Source organism: Chiroxiphia lanceolata, chromosome 11 (genome assembly GCF_009829145.1).
Source record: "Chiroxiphia lanceolata isolate bChiLan1 chromosome 11, bChiLan1.pri, whole genome shotgun sequence".
Classification (NCBI taxonomy): domain Eukaryota; kingdom Metazoa; phylum Chordata; class Aves; order Passeriformes; family Pipridae; genus Chiroxiphia; species Chiroxiphia lanceolata.
Window position 1 is genome coordinate 1,624,537 of NC_045647.1, and position 18,256 is coordinate 1,642,792.

The window sequence follows — 18,256 nt, forward strand, 5'->3', positions numbered from 1 at the left end:
GGAAGAACTAAAGTATCTTATCTTTATCTCCACTCGCAAAACACACGCTCATCACTGATTTTCAGCTGTATTTCAAATGAAATTAGTTGTCTGACTATAGAGCCAAGATGTCATTTAATATATTAGCTGACATAAAAATGAAGTCTTACTTTTTAAACTTTCACAAGAGGTCTTTAAAACACAAATAAGTAAATGGAGCAACATAAATGTGCATTAATGGGCTCACACAGAACTCCAGCACTGCTGCAGTCACACTGCTTTGATGCAAAACTGGCACTCACAAAGGTAACTTCAAGAAATCCTTAAACTCCACCCCCCCCCAAAAAAAAAAAAAAAAAGACAAAAACCTGTCTGGAAATAAGTTCTTTACCAAATTTCAGGTATTGCTTCCAAAGGGAGAAGCCAGACATGCGCCTGGAGCTGGTGAGGGATCACTGCCCTCCCTGCAGGGTTGGGGCTCAAACTGGGGCTCCCACCACCTGCTCCTTGTCACCACAATTCAGCACCTTAAAAATTGTTCCTGTGGATTATTAGCTTGAACGCTGCAGCATGGGAGCTGCATTTTATGGGATCAGATGGGGAGGGAGCAAGTGCCAGGGAGACAGGTTGTAAAATAAACACGAGGAGAGCATTCCAATCAGCTGCTTCCAAAAGTCCCAAAAAAACAGAAAAAAAGGAAAATTCCTGTGGAAGCAACAGTAGAAGGAGATGAGCACTCTTCCAAGGGGCATACGCTTCCCATCACCGCTTGGGCCAAGGAGTGAACATGTAGGAGAGGCAAGAGACAGCTCAGGAGCTCCAGCAAATTCCTACCCCGGAGGAGCGCCTGTGACTGACAGCGACATTCGAGTGTTGGGTACACGATGTAGAGCTTCATCCATCCCCCTGCTCCCAGTCTGGCAGGTAAGGAAGGCAACATGACAGAACAAGGCCAAGCCAGACAAAAAAAACCCCTGAACTACACCTTCCCTCTACACATGTCCCGATTAGAAAGGAAACTTGATACCCGCATGAGCCCTACGACAAAATGAAGTTACAAGGGAGTTCTCACATTACCTTTTCCCTCTGCTGTTGAACTAATTGTCAGTCATCATATCAACTGGCATTTAAACCAGTCATTTTTACTACTTACTACAAAGATAACACACATCCATCCACAAGAACGGCTGTTCACTGAACTCCACCTCCTCCTGAATTCAGGGGGTAACTAAAGCTCCTGGAGTTGTGTCCAGATTTTCCTTCTGGCCCATTGTAGAGCAGAAGGTGACTTCTATTCCATGGTCAAAATAGTTGGGGTGAGTGGAGACACCTGACCAAGAGGACAGACCTGCAGCACCTCTGGTGTCTGCAGTTGTGTATCCAAAACAAGACAAATCACCGGAAAATACAGGTAGGAACAGGTGTCAAGCAGTTGCTTCTAGTCTGAGAACGTGCTCACCCATGGGTTTGGAGGGCTGGCAATACACAGTCACCAGCATCTCAAATTCTATCTGGAACAAAAAAGCTTTGCTTCCTACAAATTTATGCAAACCTGCCATGTTAGCTAATGAAATATCAATATGTGATCAAACTGGAGGGGAGAAGAAAAAAAATCAGCGGTATTTAAGAAATGTTCCAATTAATTCAGCTGCAGTGCTTGGCTCCAGAACAGTACTTTAACCATCCTGTTAGTGCTGTGCACCACTTTGTGCAAACAAATATCAGATGTTTGGCAATAATCAGAAAAATCAAATATGGTACCTCAAAAAAACCCAACAACATCCAGTTTCATCTGTGTTCACCATCAGGTAAACTAAGTCATATACGAACATTACTGTGCATGTATCAGTAACGCAGATGCAACACACAACTCTAAGTGATATCAGAAACCTGATTAAAACAGAGAATCTTGGATAATATTTAAAAGTGAAGCAGTTATAAGTTGTTGTTGCTGTTCTGTTCCCAGCTACAAGAGCAGAAGAAATGGAGAAAGGCATTAATGACACTGATTTTACAGCATGGGTTACAAAGGGGTGGTGTGGCCAAAGCAGCCAACTACACAAGCACTGATTAATGTCACTTCATAACTGAGTGATCACCACCAAAGGGGAGAGTTTTGACAGTGTGAATGGACTGGACCAGGACCTGAGGTTTAACTGGAGCTGCCAAGCACTTGCCCCTTCCATGTAACACAAGGGGCACCAGCACCCCCTTCATAAACATGGCTCATCATTTTGGGTTTTCCAAGAGCAGCTAACACACAAGTTTCTTAGGTGACTTAGGCTTCACTGTTTAAAAGGAAAAGGTTGAGGGTTAGTTCTGAACGTGCTCGACTGCTGTACATACCCTTCTATGATCCTCCAGTTGCCTCTGTGGTAGAGTTTGATCAAGCTCCTGCTGTGCGTGCAGAAATTTCATTTTAAAGCAGAACAACACTCAAGAGACACCAACATCTTGGCACTCAGGGGGAATACTAAGGGAAGTCACAGTTGAATGCAAGGGGGGAGATGAAGAAGATGGACTGACAAGCTCTCAAAACAGGACATCTGCCCTCAGTTGGCCCTGGCAGCACTTGTCCCCTCAGACACCTTATCACCCCCCCAGCCCACCACAGCATGCACATGTGCCAACATTCCCCTGGAGTCAGAGGGAACACAGGGTCTATCTCGTTGTACAGTCACCAGTAACACACACAAGTCCCCGGGAGCTCAGCCCATACATGCCCATGCACAGACACACAGGTACACCCCACCCCACTGGACACACACCTCTGGGGACGGGAGCAACTTCAACACATCTCCCTGTGGTCAGTGAAGCTCGTTTGAGACTGTGGAGGGCCCCTGGAAAAACCTGGGGGGTTCCCTTCCAACACCAGGGCCTTCAGGGGGTGTCACTGAACAGAGTCCCTCGGCACGTGCACGTTTCCAAATCAAATCTCTCTTGCCTCAGATATTAATTTTAAGGAATGGAACTTGCAGTTCGCAAACCTGAAGGACATTAAGTTTTTGTTGCTTTAAAGCATCTGAAAATGTGTAGAACAACCGTTCTCTCCAGGGACCCACCTTAAACCAGGAGCCATCTCCAAAACATCTCAAAGGCCTTCGATGACCACTCAGAGTTTTGGTTTACATTTAAACACTATTCCACAAAAATTACAAATACAAAAGTCTGAACCACCACAAACATTTTTTTCTTTCGTGATCTCAAAATATATTTACAGCCTTCATGTCTATATAGTTCACAGAATCAACACTGTCCTTGATTAAGATTTTCATGTTGTTTCACTTGGATTTGCACTGATTTGGCACTCAGTTGTACAATTTACCAATGCCATCTCTGGATGTCCCATGAATTTCCAAAGAATTTGAGATTTCATAATTTTTCAAGTCTTCATTTTGAAAAATAATCTGTTTTATGCAAACTGATGCTGAGGTATCTCACAAAGGACATGTTCCCATACATCCAATTCCCCCAGAGCCAGAGACCCTGAAGATGTGAAGTGACCATGAGCTGCTCCACTAGGGCATTTTAAATGGGACACCAGTTGCTCTGGGGTTATGAAGCTTCCACTAATAACTTCTGACACCTCCATTTCCTTTAAGTCTTTAAGTATGTTAGAAAAAGGGAAAACCAAATTCTGCATTAGGAGCCAGAGAAACAAGATCTCATTTTGCCAATGCAGGGAAATTTGAGAGGAGTCTTCTCACCGTGTCTCCCTTGGAGCATAAGGGAAATGGCTGAAAGGAACAAAGATTTGGGACTAATTTACATGGGTTTCTTTATATTTCCAGACTACCACACTGAGTCTGCATTGGATTAAGCCACTTGAACAAATCTATTTATTTCCACTGCCTAACACCACGCAGCAACACACATTTCACAGGGTTTTCACCAACAAGACACTCCACTAGGACTACTTAAACACCAATATTTGTGTGTTGTACAAATATAGGTGGTGACACACCTCTACAGGGCTCTCCGTTTCGGGAGGTTGCGGCAGCTAGTTGAAAGTAAAATGCAGAAAAATTAGTCATTCTCTCAGAATCTTCCATCCCAACAGCAATCCAGTGGTCAACAGAGAGGGGAAGGGAGCTGGCAAAGCACTTGACTTCAGCTGAATCATCACAAATGAGTTCTAGCCATAATTACTGTTTACACTCTCCCACCCTGCTCCTAAAAGGGCCACATTTGGAAAATTTCGCAGGTATCCTTTGAACATCCCAACCTGCTTTGCATGAACACAAAAAGCTTTAGTTGCAGGTGCCCACAGCACTTTTGGGGACCACACACCTGGGATCTGTGACTTGAAGGCAGCACATCCATCCCGGGGGGGGAAAAGGAGGCCAGGGCTGCATGTCACAAAGGCAGCAGCCTTATAATTTTAGTTTAAAAAAATCGTTTTCAGTGGATTCTCATCTATAAACATATTTCCTTGAGATAAAAGATATATGATGCAGAACCAAATAGGAGCAATGAAATAAGGGCCTGCATGGTGACAGCTTTTCAAATTTAAAATGCTGATCATCACACTGAAACAGATGAAGACAAGCAACTTTTATCTAGTCGAGCATAGACACACAACAGAGACCTGAACATTCAAATGCAGCTGCCTATGGAACCGTGGGGCAACTGAGTTAACTCCTCAGAGCAGACACTCAGAAATCAGATGCTGATGATACAAACACCAAACTGAGTCAGGCCCTCACTGGCTGTGTCTGCCCAGAGGCCACAGGACAGAGAGACAAATGTCCACGGGCTGGGAGAGCGCTGTGGAGCTTAACCCAAAACCTGCTGGGGAATGCTCCAAGGGAGAGGGAGCCCACCAGATCCAGAGAGATTCCACTTCCCAGGAAAGAGTCAGAGGAGCAAGTGCTTCCCTTGCAGTGCTCCTTGGCCAGGAAAGACCCTTTTCCATTCCCCTCCCAACAGACTTTCCTCCTGGCAGCTCCCATGGCCTCTGCTTGGCGCTTCCTTGCATTGTCACCGCTCCTGGAACCTTCTCAAGCGTGCAAACCACTCCTCTCCTGCTCCAATGGAAGCACGGAGTATTTAAGCCAGGGGCCCAAGAGTGAACAGGAAGAGCCTCATTTATGCAGAGGAACACACCGTTCCTGCCCTGCTCCCAGGCTGGACACCGGGAACGCCGTCCGGGTCATTAGGGAGTCCAGGCACATTGTTCTGCCTGCACACACCGTCTGCACAACCTGCTCCAGAGCAAGGGAAAATTCCTCCCTTCTCAAGGAGCCAACAGCAGCAAGGAAATTGGGCCTGTTCCACTGCAGGGGAAATGAGGTCCCTTCCTGCCAGGGAAGGGGATGCTGAAGTTGGCAGGACACAACTGCCACAGGATAACATGTCTGGACTGGGGATCCAAACACAGGTTTCCCTTCTGGGCACTGGCATAGGTTGCCCAGAGAAGCTGTGGATTCTCCACCTCTGGAAATGTCCAAGGCCAGGCTGGATGGGGCTTGGAGCAACCTGGGCTAGTGGAAGGTGTCCCTGCCCATGGTAGCGAGGAGGAACAAGATGAGCTTTAAGGTCCCTTCCAACCCAAAGCATTCTGGGATTCCTGGGGTTACACTATGACCCCATTTTAACCAAACATGCATGTAACATTTTGGAGTTGAAAGGCAGCACAGATGAAGAATCATCATGAAATTAGTTTCATCTTTCCCAACTTAACTGGAGAAGGAAAAATTACGAATTGCAGTTCACAAATTCCTGTGCCTTCCCTCTGTGCTTCCCACCAGGGAGGAAAAGCCACTGCCCTGGGCAATGCTCAGGTGGATCACTCCAAAGCAGCACAGCCCTCAGCAAACTTCCAGTAAGAATATAAACTCCAAACACTGAAATTTCAATGTTTTGAGTCAAAATGGCTTCAAATAGCAAAGAATTATTGACCTTGTGCTGCAAAGTATCAGCTTGTGCTTTACAAGAAGGATTGAACAGAATATCACCCTAAGCAGCCTGAGGTAGTAATTTCTCCAAGGTAGTAATTTCTCCAAGCAAGATTTCTCCATGTACTTCAGCTCTCCAACCAGAAGAAAGTGATGGTCCGAAGGGCAGGGGCAGGTTTGTGCAATACTAAACAACACCAGGTGAGTACCATGGACACTGTGGTCAGCTTTTAAACTGGAACACAGTGGGTGGCCAGGTCAGAGTACAACATCTGTGCTTTTTATTAGCAGTAGGGAAAGGTCCTTTCAACTTGCTCTGCAAAACCCTCTCTTCCTTAGAAGCTTCCGCTCCCACAAGGCTGACCAATAAACCACTCATCATTAGCCAGAACAGAAGTACAGCCTCTGACCTGCTGCTGACCCAAATGCTTCCAGCACCCATTTCCCCAACACAGGCCATGTGTGCTTCCCAGAACAGCCTTAATCTGACTCACCAGGGGATGTATCCCCTCAAAAACCACCAGAGCAAGGGACAGCTCCAGTGTGAATTCATGGCATCTCAAAGGATGAAGTGTGGACGAGCTTTCCATCCTTTTCTTTTATGGCTTTGAGGAAGGTAGAAAAGTTTTCATTTGCTTTCAAAATAACAATCAAGGTTAAAGTTATCTAATCTGTCTTGCACAGAAAATTGAAACAACTACCACTGTGGATAAAGAGTGGAAATGGTTTGAGGAAAAGCAGGAAGATTTTCATTCAGGTTTGAAGCCTCGGGATTGCTTTTCTCTCTATTTTTTTTTTAAACTCAGCTGTGTAGTAGATAGCCAGACCACCAAGCAAAAGGCTTGAAATGCATTTAACCCTGAGCACTTTGAGAAAGCTTAGTCAAACTCAACTGATTTGGCTCTGTGATGAAGCAGTGGTGAGGAGGGAGATGCCCTGAGCTGTGCAGGAAGTCAGGTTCAATCACTGACAGTTTCCTTCTGGTCTCAAAATCTGTGAATTCAAGAAGTGACCCAACTCCATGTGTATGGCTTGTCATTATTGGGGTGTTGGAGGAAGAGACTTGGCAGAGAGGAGGAAATGAAAATGACAACCATAGAGTCAGCCAAATATCACCCTAAGCTTTAGAAAGCCAGCTTGTACATCCAGATGCAAGGAACCAGAGTGGAGATCTCAGATGTAAGTTATTCTGAAACCTCTGCCTTGGTTCCTGCATTGCTATCTCCAGTGGGAATGGCTGTTCAGAATGAGTCCTGCAAGTCCTTTTCCACTTTTTCCTCTCTTTTCTGAATTTCTCCCCTTTTCTCTTTGAAGCACAGTCAGTACATTTCTTCCTTGAAAGACACACAGCAAAAGTATCTGATGACAACAGAGCAGAGCACAAATTATGCTGCTGTCCTCCATAACCCTTCAAAAATACCACAAATCTCTGTGTAGCTTCCTTGCCAAGTCTCCTTTGTCAGGCCAACACTGTTACCTTGTGGAACTGAGGAAAAATTTGGATAGGAAATTTCTAGCCCCTGCAGATGATCTGTAGGTGTTTGTCAAACAAGCATTTGACTTGCTACGGAGAAGTTTCAGGGCAGAGGGGAATAACTGGGAACCAGGAGCACTGAACTGCTTTGACAAACTTGCTATGTTACATCTCCCCCTGCACAGACCTGAGCCAACGCTACACAAATTAAGCAGCAGCAGATGTGGAGCAGTACCTTGTCCTGGCACAGGTCTCTCAGAAGGCATGTGGGATTTCTGGAGGGCAGAAGCAGCCCCCCAGCTCCCTCCAGCACCCACCTGCTCCCAGTCCTGGCACACCCAGACTGGGGATGTGTCTGAACATCTTCCCCACTTATCTCAGGGAACTTGCAGAGACTTTGTGCACTGCCAGACAATGAGGTGGGAAATTTGGCATAAGGGCTGTCAGTGCCTGCACTCAAAGGTCACTGGGATGTGCCTACAGGAATGCCTTCCCTCATTTTCCACAGTTTTCAGCGGAGAAAGCACGTTTTACTTGGGCTGGGGCATTCCAGGAGCCAGAGACCTCAGCCTCTGCCCTTCAGTGTGAGTGCAACCACTTCCTCCTCTCTAAATCCTCAGTCTTGCAGGACTTCTACAGTCACTAAACCTTCACAACACATTTTACAGCAGCAGTTTTAATTAGCCAGTAAGATGGCATAACTATTATTGGGTTTTTTCATGACAAATAACTACAAGCAATGTTCCAGTCTCCTTTTCCAAAGAGCTCACCAATTCCAGTTCGTGCAATAAAAACGGTCCAAAGACTGCAGGATTTCTCAAGGGGAAAAAAAATATAAGGCAGCCCACAAAAATTTATGAGAGCCTGCATTTCCTCTGCTCGAGACATAACAAGTGAAGCACTGTCTAAGTGCAAAATACACAAGAGAAATGACTGGAGTGAGCTCTCGACAAGGAAAATAATTCCTAAGTGCAGCTCTCCAGCTCTGAAGAGGTTAATGCATTTCCCAATTCCAATCAAAAATGCATAAAATAGCACCCATTTTGCACCTTATTCAGCCACTGGAGTTCTATTTTATCACTGATAAAGAGCACTGTGAAGGTTAATTCAGGCAACCCCTTTGAACCAGCATTTTCAGTTCCCTTTTCACCTACTTGAAACCTCAAGACCAAAGTGAAAAGGTGAAAAAAACACAAACCTAAACTCTATTGAGTGGGACTGCAGGTGTATATTGCTGGATAAAGCTGCATCAAAAGTGTCATAACTGAATAAAAACAGGTAAATCCCCAACATAATCCTAAAAAAAAATAACTAATTACAGGGGAAGCTCCGTGTGCTTATAGAGTTTTGCTGGATTTGGCCATTCTGGCGGTCGCTGGCCCCTGCCCCATCCCTGAGGGGTGGGGGGAAGCAGCAGAGCACCCCTTTTTCACCCTGAAAGATGAAACAGAGCTGCAGTGGGGTGGGATCAGTGCCGGGGAGCAGGAGCAGCCCCCGGGCTCGGCCGCTACCGGCCCGGGCAGCGCTCCAGGGCCGCGGTGCCCGTAAACATCCCCAGCGCCTTTATTGGCAATCGCCGCTGAAGGTCACACATCAGCAGCGGGCCCAAATTCCAGGAAAAAAACCCTCTTCTTATGTAACTGCTGCCTGAATGTTGGCAGGTGCCCAGCGGAACAGCTCACTGCAATGTGGCTGGGAGGGGAGAAAGGAGAAGGGAGAAAAAAAAAAAGAAAGAGGCAAAGTAGGCCATGTGGCGGCACATTCGGCATCCTGCGCGTGCCACCTGCAGGTCAGCGCCGAGCTCGGCGGGGCAGCTCCCAGAGAGCAGGGGCTGCTCCAGGAACCGGCTGGTTTAGTACCCAAGGCTCGCACTGCAGGTGGAAACTGGGCCACGGTGTCCCCAGGCCGAGGAGGACGGGTGGGAACAGATCCCAAATGCCTCAGCAGGGAGGGAGAGCTGCTGCGGAGCTGCCCTGGAGCCCAGGGAGCCCATGGTGGAGCTCACTGGGGCAGCCCCGGTGGGAAACACCAGGAAATCTGCATTTGCATCACACCTGGACCTTTCATCAGGCTGAGGGTTGAATTAGAAGTAAATTAAGTTGTCGTGTCTAATCGCAAGCAGGGTTTAGTTATTCCCGGTGTGAGAAGATTCACACTCGAGGGCACTCGGGGAAAAATTTAACTCAGCCCTGAACCTCTTCCCTGTGACACCAGCACAGGCAACAGCTCCACCAGGAACAGGATCACAGCAGTTCCAGCCCACTGAGGAGTCCATCAACACAGGCTCAGCCCAAGGGCTTTTAAGGACAACACACTGCCCTGCCCAGAGGGTTTCTACTTTATTACCTGACACCTGCACAGAGCCAATGTCAAGCCCAGCTTACTGAGCTCTTCAGCTCCTGATGCCCACTTGATGCTCCAGGAGAGGCAAAGAAGAGCCCCAGTGCACCCCAAAAGCCAAGCTCTGAGCAGACAACCCACCAAGATCAGGACAGAACCAACACGGTTTCCAGTTTCCCACGGTTTTGTTCTCTCTCAAAACAAATCATGCTCCTCATCCATCTCTTAGGATACCTTTTCTCCTCTTTATTTTAATACCAGCCTTACACAGCCCCTATCCCAAAGGTCTGCACACCTTGACGAGTTTACAGGAACCTGAATGTTTGAAAATACTGCAGGATGACTCTCATTCTTGGTGAATCCTAATTTCTGACCCCAGAAGAAAACCTTTTACGTAAATCCTGCCACAGCAGTGGATAGTGCAGAGTTCAAAGCCAAAGCACACATACAGGAGCTTAAAGATGCTCTTTTTGTGTTTCTGCTGGACCAGTTCATGATCCTCAGATATAGCACATGGAACTGTACTACCCCTCCTCTTCCCTTGCACTCCACTCTTCCAGCACCTCAAAGCTCAGCTCAGGTCACAGCATTTACCATCCTTCCTGCAGGGGATTTCCTCCCATCAGGGTGAATTCCAGCATTATTCACCCACTTCAAAGGGCACTCCCTTCTTCACTCACAGAAATGTTAAGGGGGGCTGGTCATGATATTTTCTATCATGACTTTCACTACTATCTCCTGGAATTTCTAATATCCTTTATTATTTGGACCCACTGCCCACTGGAATGACCTTGCAGTACACAACCAAGACAAATAACCTACATAAGCAACCACATAAGTACCATGAAATCATGTCATAAACAGTTACTTCAATAGTTTTTCCCCAAGGGAATAAGGAGAATTTCAACTGATCAAAACCATTAAGTTGTGCATAGTTTGACACAAAAGGAAGTTAATAATTTCACTAATAATGGAGATGTTTGTATCCTTTGCCCCAAATGTTTATATAATTTCCAGGGTTGACAAGGGGAAAAAAATAAAAACACAAAACCCCAGGATTTCTGAGAATTGCCAGTGGGTTCAAACTCCAACTGAAACTCTTTCCCTGAACAGTCAGTGCTCGGTGCTGATGGTTACACACACACCTGCTCCCTCCATGCACTTGCTCCATCAAGAAGCAATAAAACTCCTCCTTTGCAGCCTCCAGACCAAATCCTAAATTGCTCTGCACGCTCTGGCTGATTTATTGCAGGCAAACAGCCCATTACAGCCAGAAACCAAAGGGAAAAGTTTCATATTATGACTTAATTTGCAATTAAACAATTCAAGTTTCTCTCTGAAGTTTCTCCAAGCTAGAATTATATAGAGACATGTTATTTTGGGAAGCTGGAGCAGCACTTCATCCAAGGGGTCTGGCCTGATGGAAACATTTATGTGCCGCAGGTTCACTTTTCCAAACCAGAGGGAAGAAGATTGGAGACACACCTGAGATGCCTCGTCACAGGTGAGAGGTGATGGCAGGGCAGGGAAGGAACTGGTGCAACAGGAAATTTTGTCTTTCAGGCCAAAATCAGACTCTGAAACAAGTGATGGGAAACTCGTGTCCTCAGACCCTCACTGGAGCTTCTGCTCCAGCCCAGAGAGGGATGACAGCGAGGGCACAGCAGGGCCTGTGCATCCCAACCAGAGATTCAGTCAAAAACAAACCAAAAAAGCCACAACTCCAGTTTGTTCTTGTGAGGAATTCTGCTCCTCCCCTCTCCTAAAAGCCCCCCTGAACAGAAAAGACCCTCCAGCCCAACCCTGGGCCACGTGGCCACTTTTTTTGTCTAGTCTTGTCACAAATAATTTGGATTTCAAACCCATTTCAACACGCAAGGTCCCCAATATTATATCATTTGCAGAAGTTTACCCAGTGAATTCAGGTGGTTAACATCAAAATTAAGTCCTACAGAAAGCAATTTATGGCCTATTTCATTACCTACTCCACTGAATAAAGAGCAGTAACATTTTAAACGTTTTAAGCGGTTAAGCTTTGTTCCAAGTAAAAGGCTGGCTTAGGAAAGAATGCAGGAAACAAAGCAGAGAGAGGGAAATATTTCTTTTTTCCGTGGTATTTCAGTAAAATAAGGTGCCAGTCAATCACTTTCTCAGTATTATACATTTATGCAAATTCCACGCCCACACGAGGGTTTTTTTGAGCTGATGAGGAAGTTGCAGCAGCAGAGACAGCTCAGCTCCCTCCCTCCACCCCGAGCCCGTGCCCCAACCAGACACACGGCTTTCCAGAGTCCTTAGAAAGTTGAATTTCGGTTAAAGTTGAATTTCAGTTAAAGTTTTCCCTCCAGCAGGGCTTTTCTGCCCTTAGAGCAGCTCCACGCAGCACAAACACCGTGGCAGTGGCAGCTGAGGGCCCGGGTTGGATGGCAGGAAGCTTTTCACACAGAAATAGCTCCAGAAGTCACTAATTCCACGGGGTCACAGCACATGGTTTTTACAACCCTCCAACTGTCTGACGTGGCTTCACACACCAAACCCGACTGAGGAGGAACAGGAAGGGCAGTGAAAGGCTTTGGGGAACTGCATGACCGTCACCTTTTGGGTAAAACCACCACCACGGTGTCTGCACAAGGACCTGGCCCTCCCCAAGCCCACCTGCACCCAGGCTCTTCCAGCTTCTGCATGGACACCACTGAGCCTCAGTACTTGGTTTTCCAAAAGAAAAGAAACATCACAAAGGACAAGGGAATGGGGACCAAGTGCTAAATGCTGATGTTTCAATGGTGCTCATCTTCCAGATGTGATCCTAAACTTCATGGGACCTACCATGGTACCAGCTGACTGAAGGCTACCAAATTCTATTCTAACCATATTCTAACCAAATACCATATTCTAACTGCATTTGGACTAATATTCCAACTAATGAATGGAATTAGTACCATTAGTACCATATGGAATTAGTTATGGTAACTATTCCCAGTGTAGACACACGGCAGACTGAAAACTCCACTAATCCACTGACACAGGCACACAAACCAGAACGCTCAGGGCTGCAGACAGGACAGATCACAGGGCTACTGGTAAAACAAACACCATAGAAACAACACCGGAGAAAAGAAATAAAATTAAAACCTCAGCATTATCCAATTCAATGGTAATCTGCCGGGAAAGAAAGAAGGGGAAGAATTGAAAGCAAGGATTAGTAAGAGAAGTTACACATAAATTTCATGTTAGGCTCTTATCAATCATTTAACACTTAAATGCTGCAAGCCAACACTATATTACACAGTGGGCACGAGGAACATCTGCCAGCGCCGGGTTAGGGAACAGACACTGCTGGGAATGCTGTGCCAGGGAGCTTGGGAGGCAGGATGTGCCCTGGCTTTGTTCCTGGGCCAAACCACACGGGCTGGCTGACAGGGAGCCAAGGACTTCACCCCTGGGCACGGGAGGCATCGCGAGCAGAGCTGTGAGAGCAGCAGGAGGGCAGGGGCTGCATCTCCACTTCAGGCAGGAAAAAATGGAGCTTTAAAATGTAGCCCTGCAGAGCTGAGGCAAGTCAGCTGGTAGGCACCCGGAGAGACGTGCATGAATGACATGTTTCAGCAAAGTAAAAAACTTGGGTCTAGCCTACACTGTCAGTGTAGTGCAGTTTTGTGCCTATTAAATACTGCACAGTCTGCTCCCCGTCACTGAGCCATCCTGAGCGTGTGCCAAGAGAGGAGTCTTCAGGAATATGTAAAATTTTTAAGCCTTCCCACAGGCTCCTGTACATCTGTGCTCTCCCCACGGGTTTTGCATGCTGCAGAGGAGCCCCAGCTGTGGGAGCAGGGCCCTCGGCACCGGAGCACGCGGCGCGTTCCCAGCGCGCTCCCTCCACGCCAGGGACACGTGCAGGGGCCAGCAGGGCGAGGCCCTGCTTATCTGGGCTGGGAGATTAGGCAGGGCAGGAGGAGCACTGTCCTTATGTAATTCAGGGTGTTCCAGAGAGCACCACATGGGACTGCAGCAGAATCACAGGCCATGCCAAGACTTGCACAGCGCTCTGCTGCCGAACAGAGAGTGACCGCTGTCAGCTCTGGTACACAGCAACAGGACACGGGGGCTGGCCTCAAACTCAGAGGGAAGGGGTCGAGGAGATGTTGGGAAGAAATTCTTTACTCAGAGTGTGGTGAGGCCCTGGCACAGGTTGCCCAGAGAAAGCTGTGGCTGCCCCATCCCTGGAAGTGTCCAAGGCCAGGTTGGACGGGGCTTGGAGCAACCTGGGCTGGTGGAAGGTGTCCCTGCCCATGGAAGGGAGTGGACTGGATGGGCTTTAAGGTCCCTTCCAACCCAGACCATTCCATGATTCTTGACCTACAAACTATACTGTTTGTGAGATTAATATGCTGGTCACAAGGGTAAGTTTTGTCACCTTTATGTACGGAATCCACCTCCATGGAGGGACTCCAGAATTCAAAGTGGGTGCATAAGGGCTTTTTCCTTCCTTTTTTTTTTTTGCTACACTCCAGGATGATTTTAAAAACAAAAGGTATTGCCTTTTAGGTGGTGGCTAAATTCAGTTCAGTGAGTCACAAGGGAGAATAAATCCGATTTCACTGCTCACAGCCAGACAGCAAAAGCTGTTCTACTACTACTCCCAGTCTATCTGTGAGCAATCAGCTGCTTTTTCAGACTCGGAAATCCACTTCACAGGCAGCACATTCTGATCCCTTATGTAACTGAGCTACTGCTTCAGGAATTAATGCATTTGCCACCATTCGAAGATTTTTAGCATTTTGTGGGGTTCTCCATGGTCTGAATGGTGCATGTTAACTGCAGCTTCTAGAAACTCTGCTTCCCCCCAGCTGGGTGAATAAAGTCTAAGGACTCCTGAAAATTAGTTTCCATTTAGGAAAATGTGAGTGGCAGATTGCATTTAAAAGGACAAAACCGTCAGAGCTCTCATTTGGGTTTCACTGGTGTATAGTGTATATATGCTATACATCACCCACTGTTTTTATTGCTTAGGGTGACCTTGGACAGTGCCTCCTGGCTGTTTTTAAGAGGAGAACGTGCACTGATGTGCTAATAAAGTGTAAAACATAGTCTATGGTTACACTTAATCTCTTACCCCCCCAGCCTTGGGCAAAGGGCACCATCAGCACTCTGCTCTCCTCAGAGCATCCCCGAGCCCAGCTCCCCTGCCCAGGAGCACTGACAGCCAGGCAGCCCCTTCCAGCTCAGATGTCTCAGTAAAGGGACCTCGAGGAGAGGACAGAATGTCCCCACAGGGCTCCACCTCATGCTGTGATGCCCCAGCACACGATTCTGCCCCTTCAGCAGAGAAGGACAAAGTGCTCAAAGCTGACACCTGCAGTTGCTGCCCTTCCTTACTGACCCTGCTCCCCTCCTCATCCTACATGGATATGCTGCTTTGCTGCAGTTGATCAGGGCATTCCTGCAAGTCACTCAATTTATTCCACAACACTGCTACTGCAAAATGAAAAAATCTCCAGGCAGGAGCAGAGCTGAGCAGGATCTGGGCTGGGCTCTGGCAGCAGAGGGGCAGCACGTGGGCAGAGCGTTCCTGACAGGGCAGGGAGCACAGCCCCGGCCATCCCAGCCCTTGGGGCATTTTCCTGGGAGTCTCCCGCTCCCTTGGCACTGCCACGTGCTCCCTGGGTGTGCTGGGTACCAGCCCACACACGTGCACGTGCACACCCGCATGTGCCAGGCTCCCTCCCGGGCCCTGGGCTCTGCCTCCCCCTGCTCTGGCACCACAGCACCGTGTTCTGCTCCTGCCTCCTCCTCCCTGCCAGCTGGGCTGGCTCACGTGGGACATCCCAGCTGGCCAGGACGCTGCAGGTTCCTCTGCCTGCACAGCATCTCCCTCCCTCACGCTGCCACAAACAGTTACTGCTGTTGTGAAACTCTGATCTCTGAAGTTTTCACCCTTTTTTTTTTGCTGTAAATCAAGCACTAGGCAACGACTCCAACCCCAACTGCACAGCAGAACTGGACATGAACAGCACCTGCTCTGGGTGCAGTGAGTGTCCTCCCACATTGCTGTTTCCCCCACTCCCAACTGCTCCCAGCACCTTCACTGGAGGGTGTATTCCCCTGTACCTACTCTGTGGCATGGGAAGAACCTCAGTTGATTAGAATTCCACGAGATAATCTCCAAATCCTAGTCTCAGCTGACTGTAGCAATGTCTAGATACACAAACATATGGGTGCATACACACTTTTCTGATGTAAATAAAGAACAGGTCTGTGCAAACAGAAGAATGTTCTTTCTCAACCAAAGGAGTTGTATGCAGGAAAGGGAAAGAAAAAAAATGGGTGGGTGTACAGATAGTTTCCATCTATAATTCACAACAAGATTACTCAGCTGTTTACAAATTAAAATGAACTACAAAATACCCTCTCTTGTTGTAAGGCTACAGGACCTGGTGAAGAGCCACCTAGACCCAGAAAATAGATAAAGAGGTTACATCCTTCATAGAAAGGTAACAGAATTGATTTTTTGGATTGCCAGCAACTGCAGGAATTAGACCTAAACTTGCCAGGCTCACGTAGAAAAGCAACAGAAACAAGCTTAACTTCAAATATGATTTGAAAGGTATTCGTTGACTAAAAATGTTTTGTTCTGCTCCAGCCCAGAAGTGCTTACACTCACAAAACAGCTGAAAGAGCAGGAATTTTATTTTCCTTTACTAAACAAAGACAGTGTTTAACACAGAGGGATGGACCATAAACACATTACCTTTTCTCCATAGCCTCTATCTTTGGTCATCATTTCCCTGAGCGTCTGTAATACCTTAATACACAGTTTCTCCTCATTCTCCTCCAGCAGCTGTTTTGTGTGCTTAATTAACCTGAAAAAAAGCAATCAACCACAGCTCAGGTTAGTGCTAATATTCTAAAAGTGGGGTAAGATATGCATGGTTATCTTAACTGGTTTTTAACTGGTTTATGCTGCAAACAAGTTTTTTTATCATACCATTACACAACCACTTTGGGAGCATTCTCTCCACCTGACCAGCTACCAGGGAAGCTGTGAAGGAACCTGCAGTCCTTGGGCAGGAGGAGAGCAAAAACCACCCTGTGACTACAGGCAGCAAGGAATCAGTGGGATTCAGGACTTGATGGTCCTCTAGAACAACCATTTAACAGTAAGAAAACTGCATCACTTATAACAGCTTAGATAAGATACATATTGAGTGTCTTGGACAGTGCAACCCAAAATCCATCCCACCCAGCACTTGGGACTTACTCAGTACTTAGTTTCCATAAACTCTGTGCATAACCCACCCCGCCAGGAGGTGATCAGAGAGGCTGGATCTGCTCAAATTGCCCTCTGAATAACCCTGTAACCCTTCCCTTTCCTTCCCTCTAACTGTGGGTGATGCACATGGTAACAACAGATCCTGATGTACTCCCCAAGCACCTCACAAACATTACTGGGGTGAAGGCACGTATCAAATAACTGGGATCAGCTCAAAACTGAACCCACTTATACCACTGCTCATGGCATTTATATCCTGCAGCAAACAAGCATTTTTAAGCATTAGCTGTGACAGCACATCAAACAGTCTTCCCCTATTCCCACAGGCAACTTCTTCCCCCTCCAAGGACAAACTGCATTTACCACATCACAAAATACTGTGTTTTACAAGTATTTCTAAGCATATCAAGTGTTTACCAAGCTGGACATGAGGGCCCTGTTCCATAGGGTACAGGAAAATTGGGGAAAAGCAAAATACAACAAAAATCCTCCCAACAAGCCAGAGTCCCAAGACAACTTACTTGCAAATGAAACCTCCACTTTCACATTTCCTCCTGGCATCCGTGTTCTCTGGGAAGAGCAGCTCAGGCCTGTGGAGCACATCTACCAGCACTGAGAGCTCTGCCTGCACGAGGGGACGCAGGCGATCCTCCAGGGCTGACACGATGTCCTGGAATACAACAAACATCACACACACACAGTTACAGGCAAATTAATCTCACAAATTAGGGAAGGACAAGAATCTTACGAGAAGAGGGACAGGACAATGAGTCCCATCCTGCCTGAATAAATGAAAGGCCTCAGGGTTTGGTCAGATGAGACTTTCAGTTTTATTGTTTAATGGTTATCCTGAAGGAGAGGCAGTGTTCTCCCAGGGGAAGGGGTGTGTCAGCACCTGCAGCCTCTCGATGATGTTGCGGTAGTCCCTGGAGGCAGCGAGCACCGAGTCCCTGCGGGCAGCGTTCCTGGCAGTCATCCTCCAGTTCATGGCAGTCTTCTGCACAATGTTATGGGACTTCAGGAACAGATTGTTCACCTGGCTGTCCAAGTCCACAGGAATTGCAATTGCTCGGCTTTTGGCTGCAACAAGCGAAGTCAGTGAGAACTGAGACCTTGAGCCCATCAACCAACACAAGAACAAGACAAACCTCTACCTGCAATTCCTTCTACAAACTCCTTCCTTCTACAATCTCTCCTAGACAGGGAGAACGGAAATGGCCTCAAGCTGTACTAGAGGCAGGTTTAGATCAGATATCAGGAAGAAGTTTTTCATGGAAAAGGTTGTCAAGCATCGGA

At 47.1% G+C, this 18,256-nt stretch overlaps 1 protein-coding gene across 14 annotated transcripts in view; it reads right to left on the reverse strand.

Moving 5' to 3' along the window:
• Positions 1–18,256, reverse strand: part of ITPR1 (inositol 1,4,5-trisphosphate receptor type 1) — a 163,091-nt gene that overhangs the window by 56,884 nt on the left and 87,951 nt on the right. For 8 of the 14 annotated variants that reach the window (XM_032699514.1, XM_032699518.1, XM_032699513.1 and 5 more), the window contains 6 exons: positions 17,856–18,040; positions 17,482–17,630; positions 16,439–16,550; positions 12,823–12,849; positions 3,944–3,979; positions 2,326–2,376 (listed from right to left, as the gene is read on the reverse strand). In XM_032699514.1, the coding sequence (XP_032555405.1) occupies positions 2,326–2,376; positions 3,944–3,979; positions 12,823–12,849; positions 16,439–16,550; positions 17,482–17,630; positions 17,856–18,040 (560 nt within the window). The remainder of the gene's footprint in view (positions 1–2,325; positions 2,377–3,943; positions 3,980–12,822; positions 12,850–16,438; positions 16,551–17,481; positions 17,631–17,855; positions 18,041–18,256) is intronic. The other 6 variants (XM_032699524.1, XM_032699522.1, XM_032699512.1 and 3 more) reach the window with 2 other exon arrangements.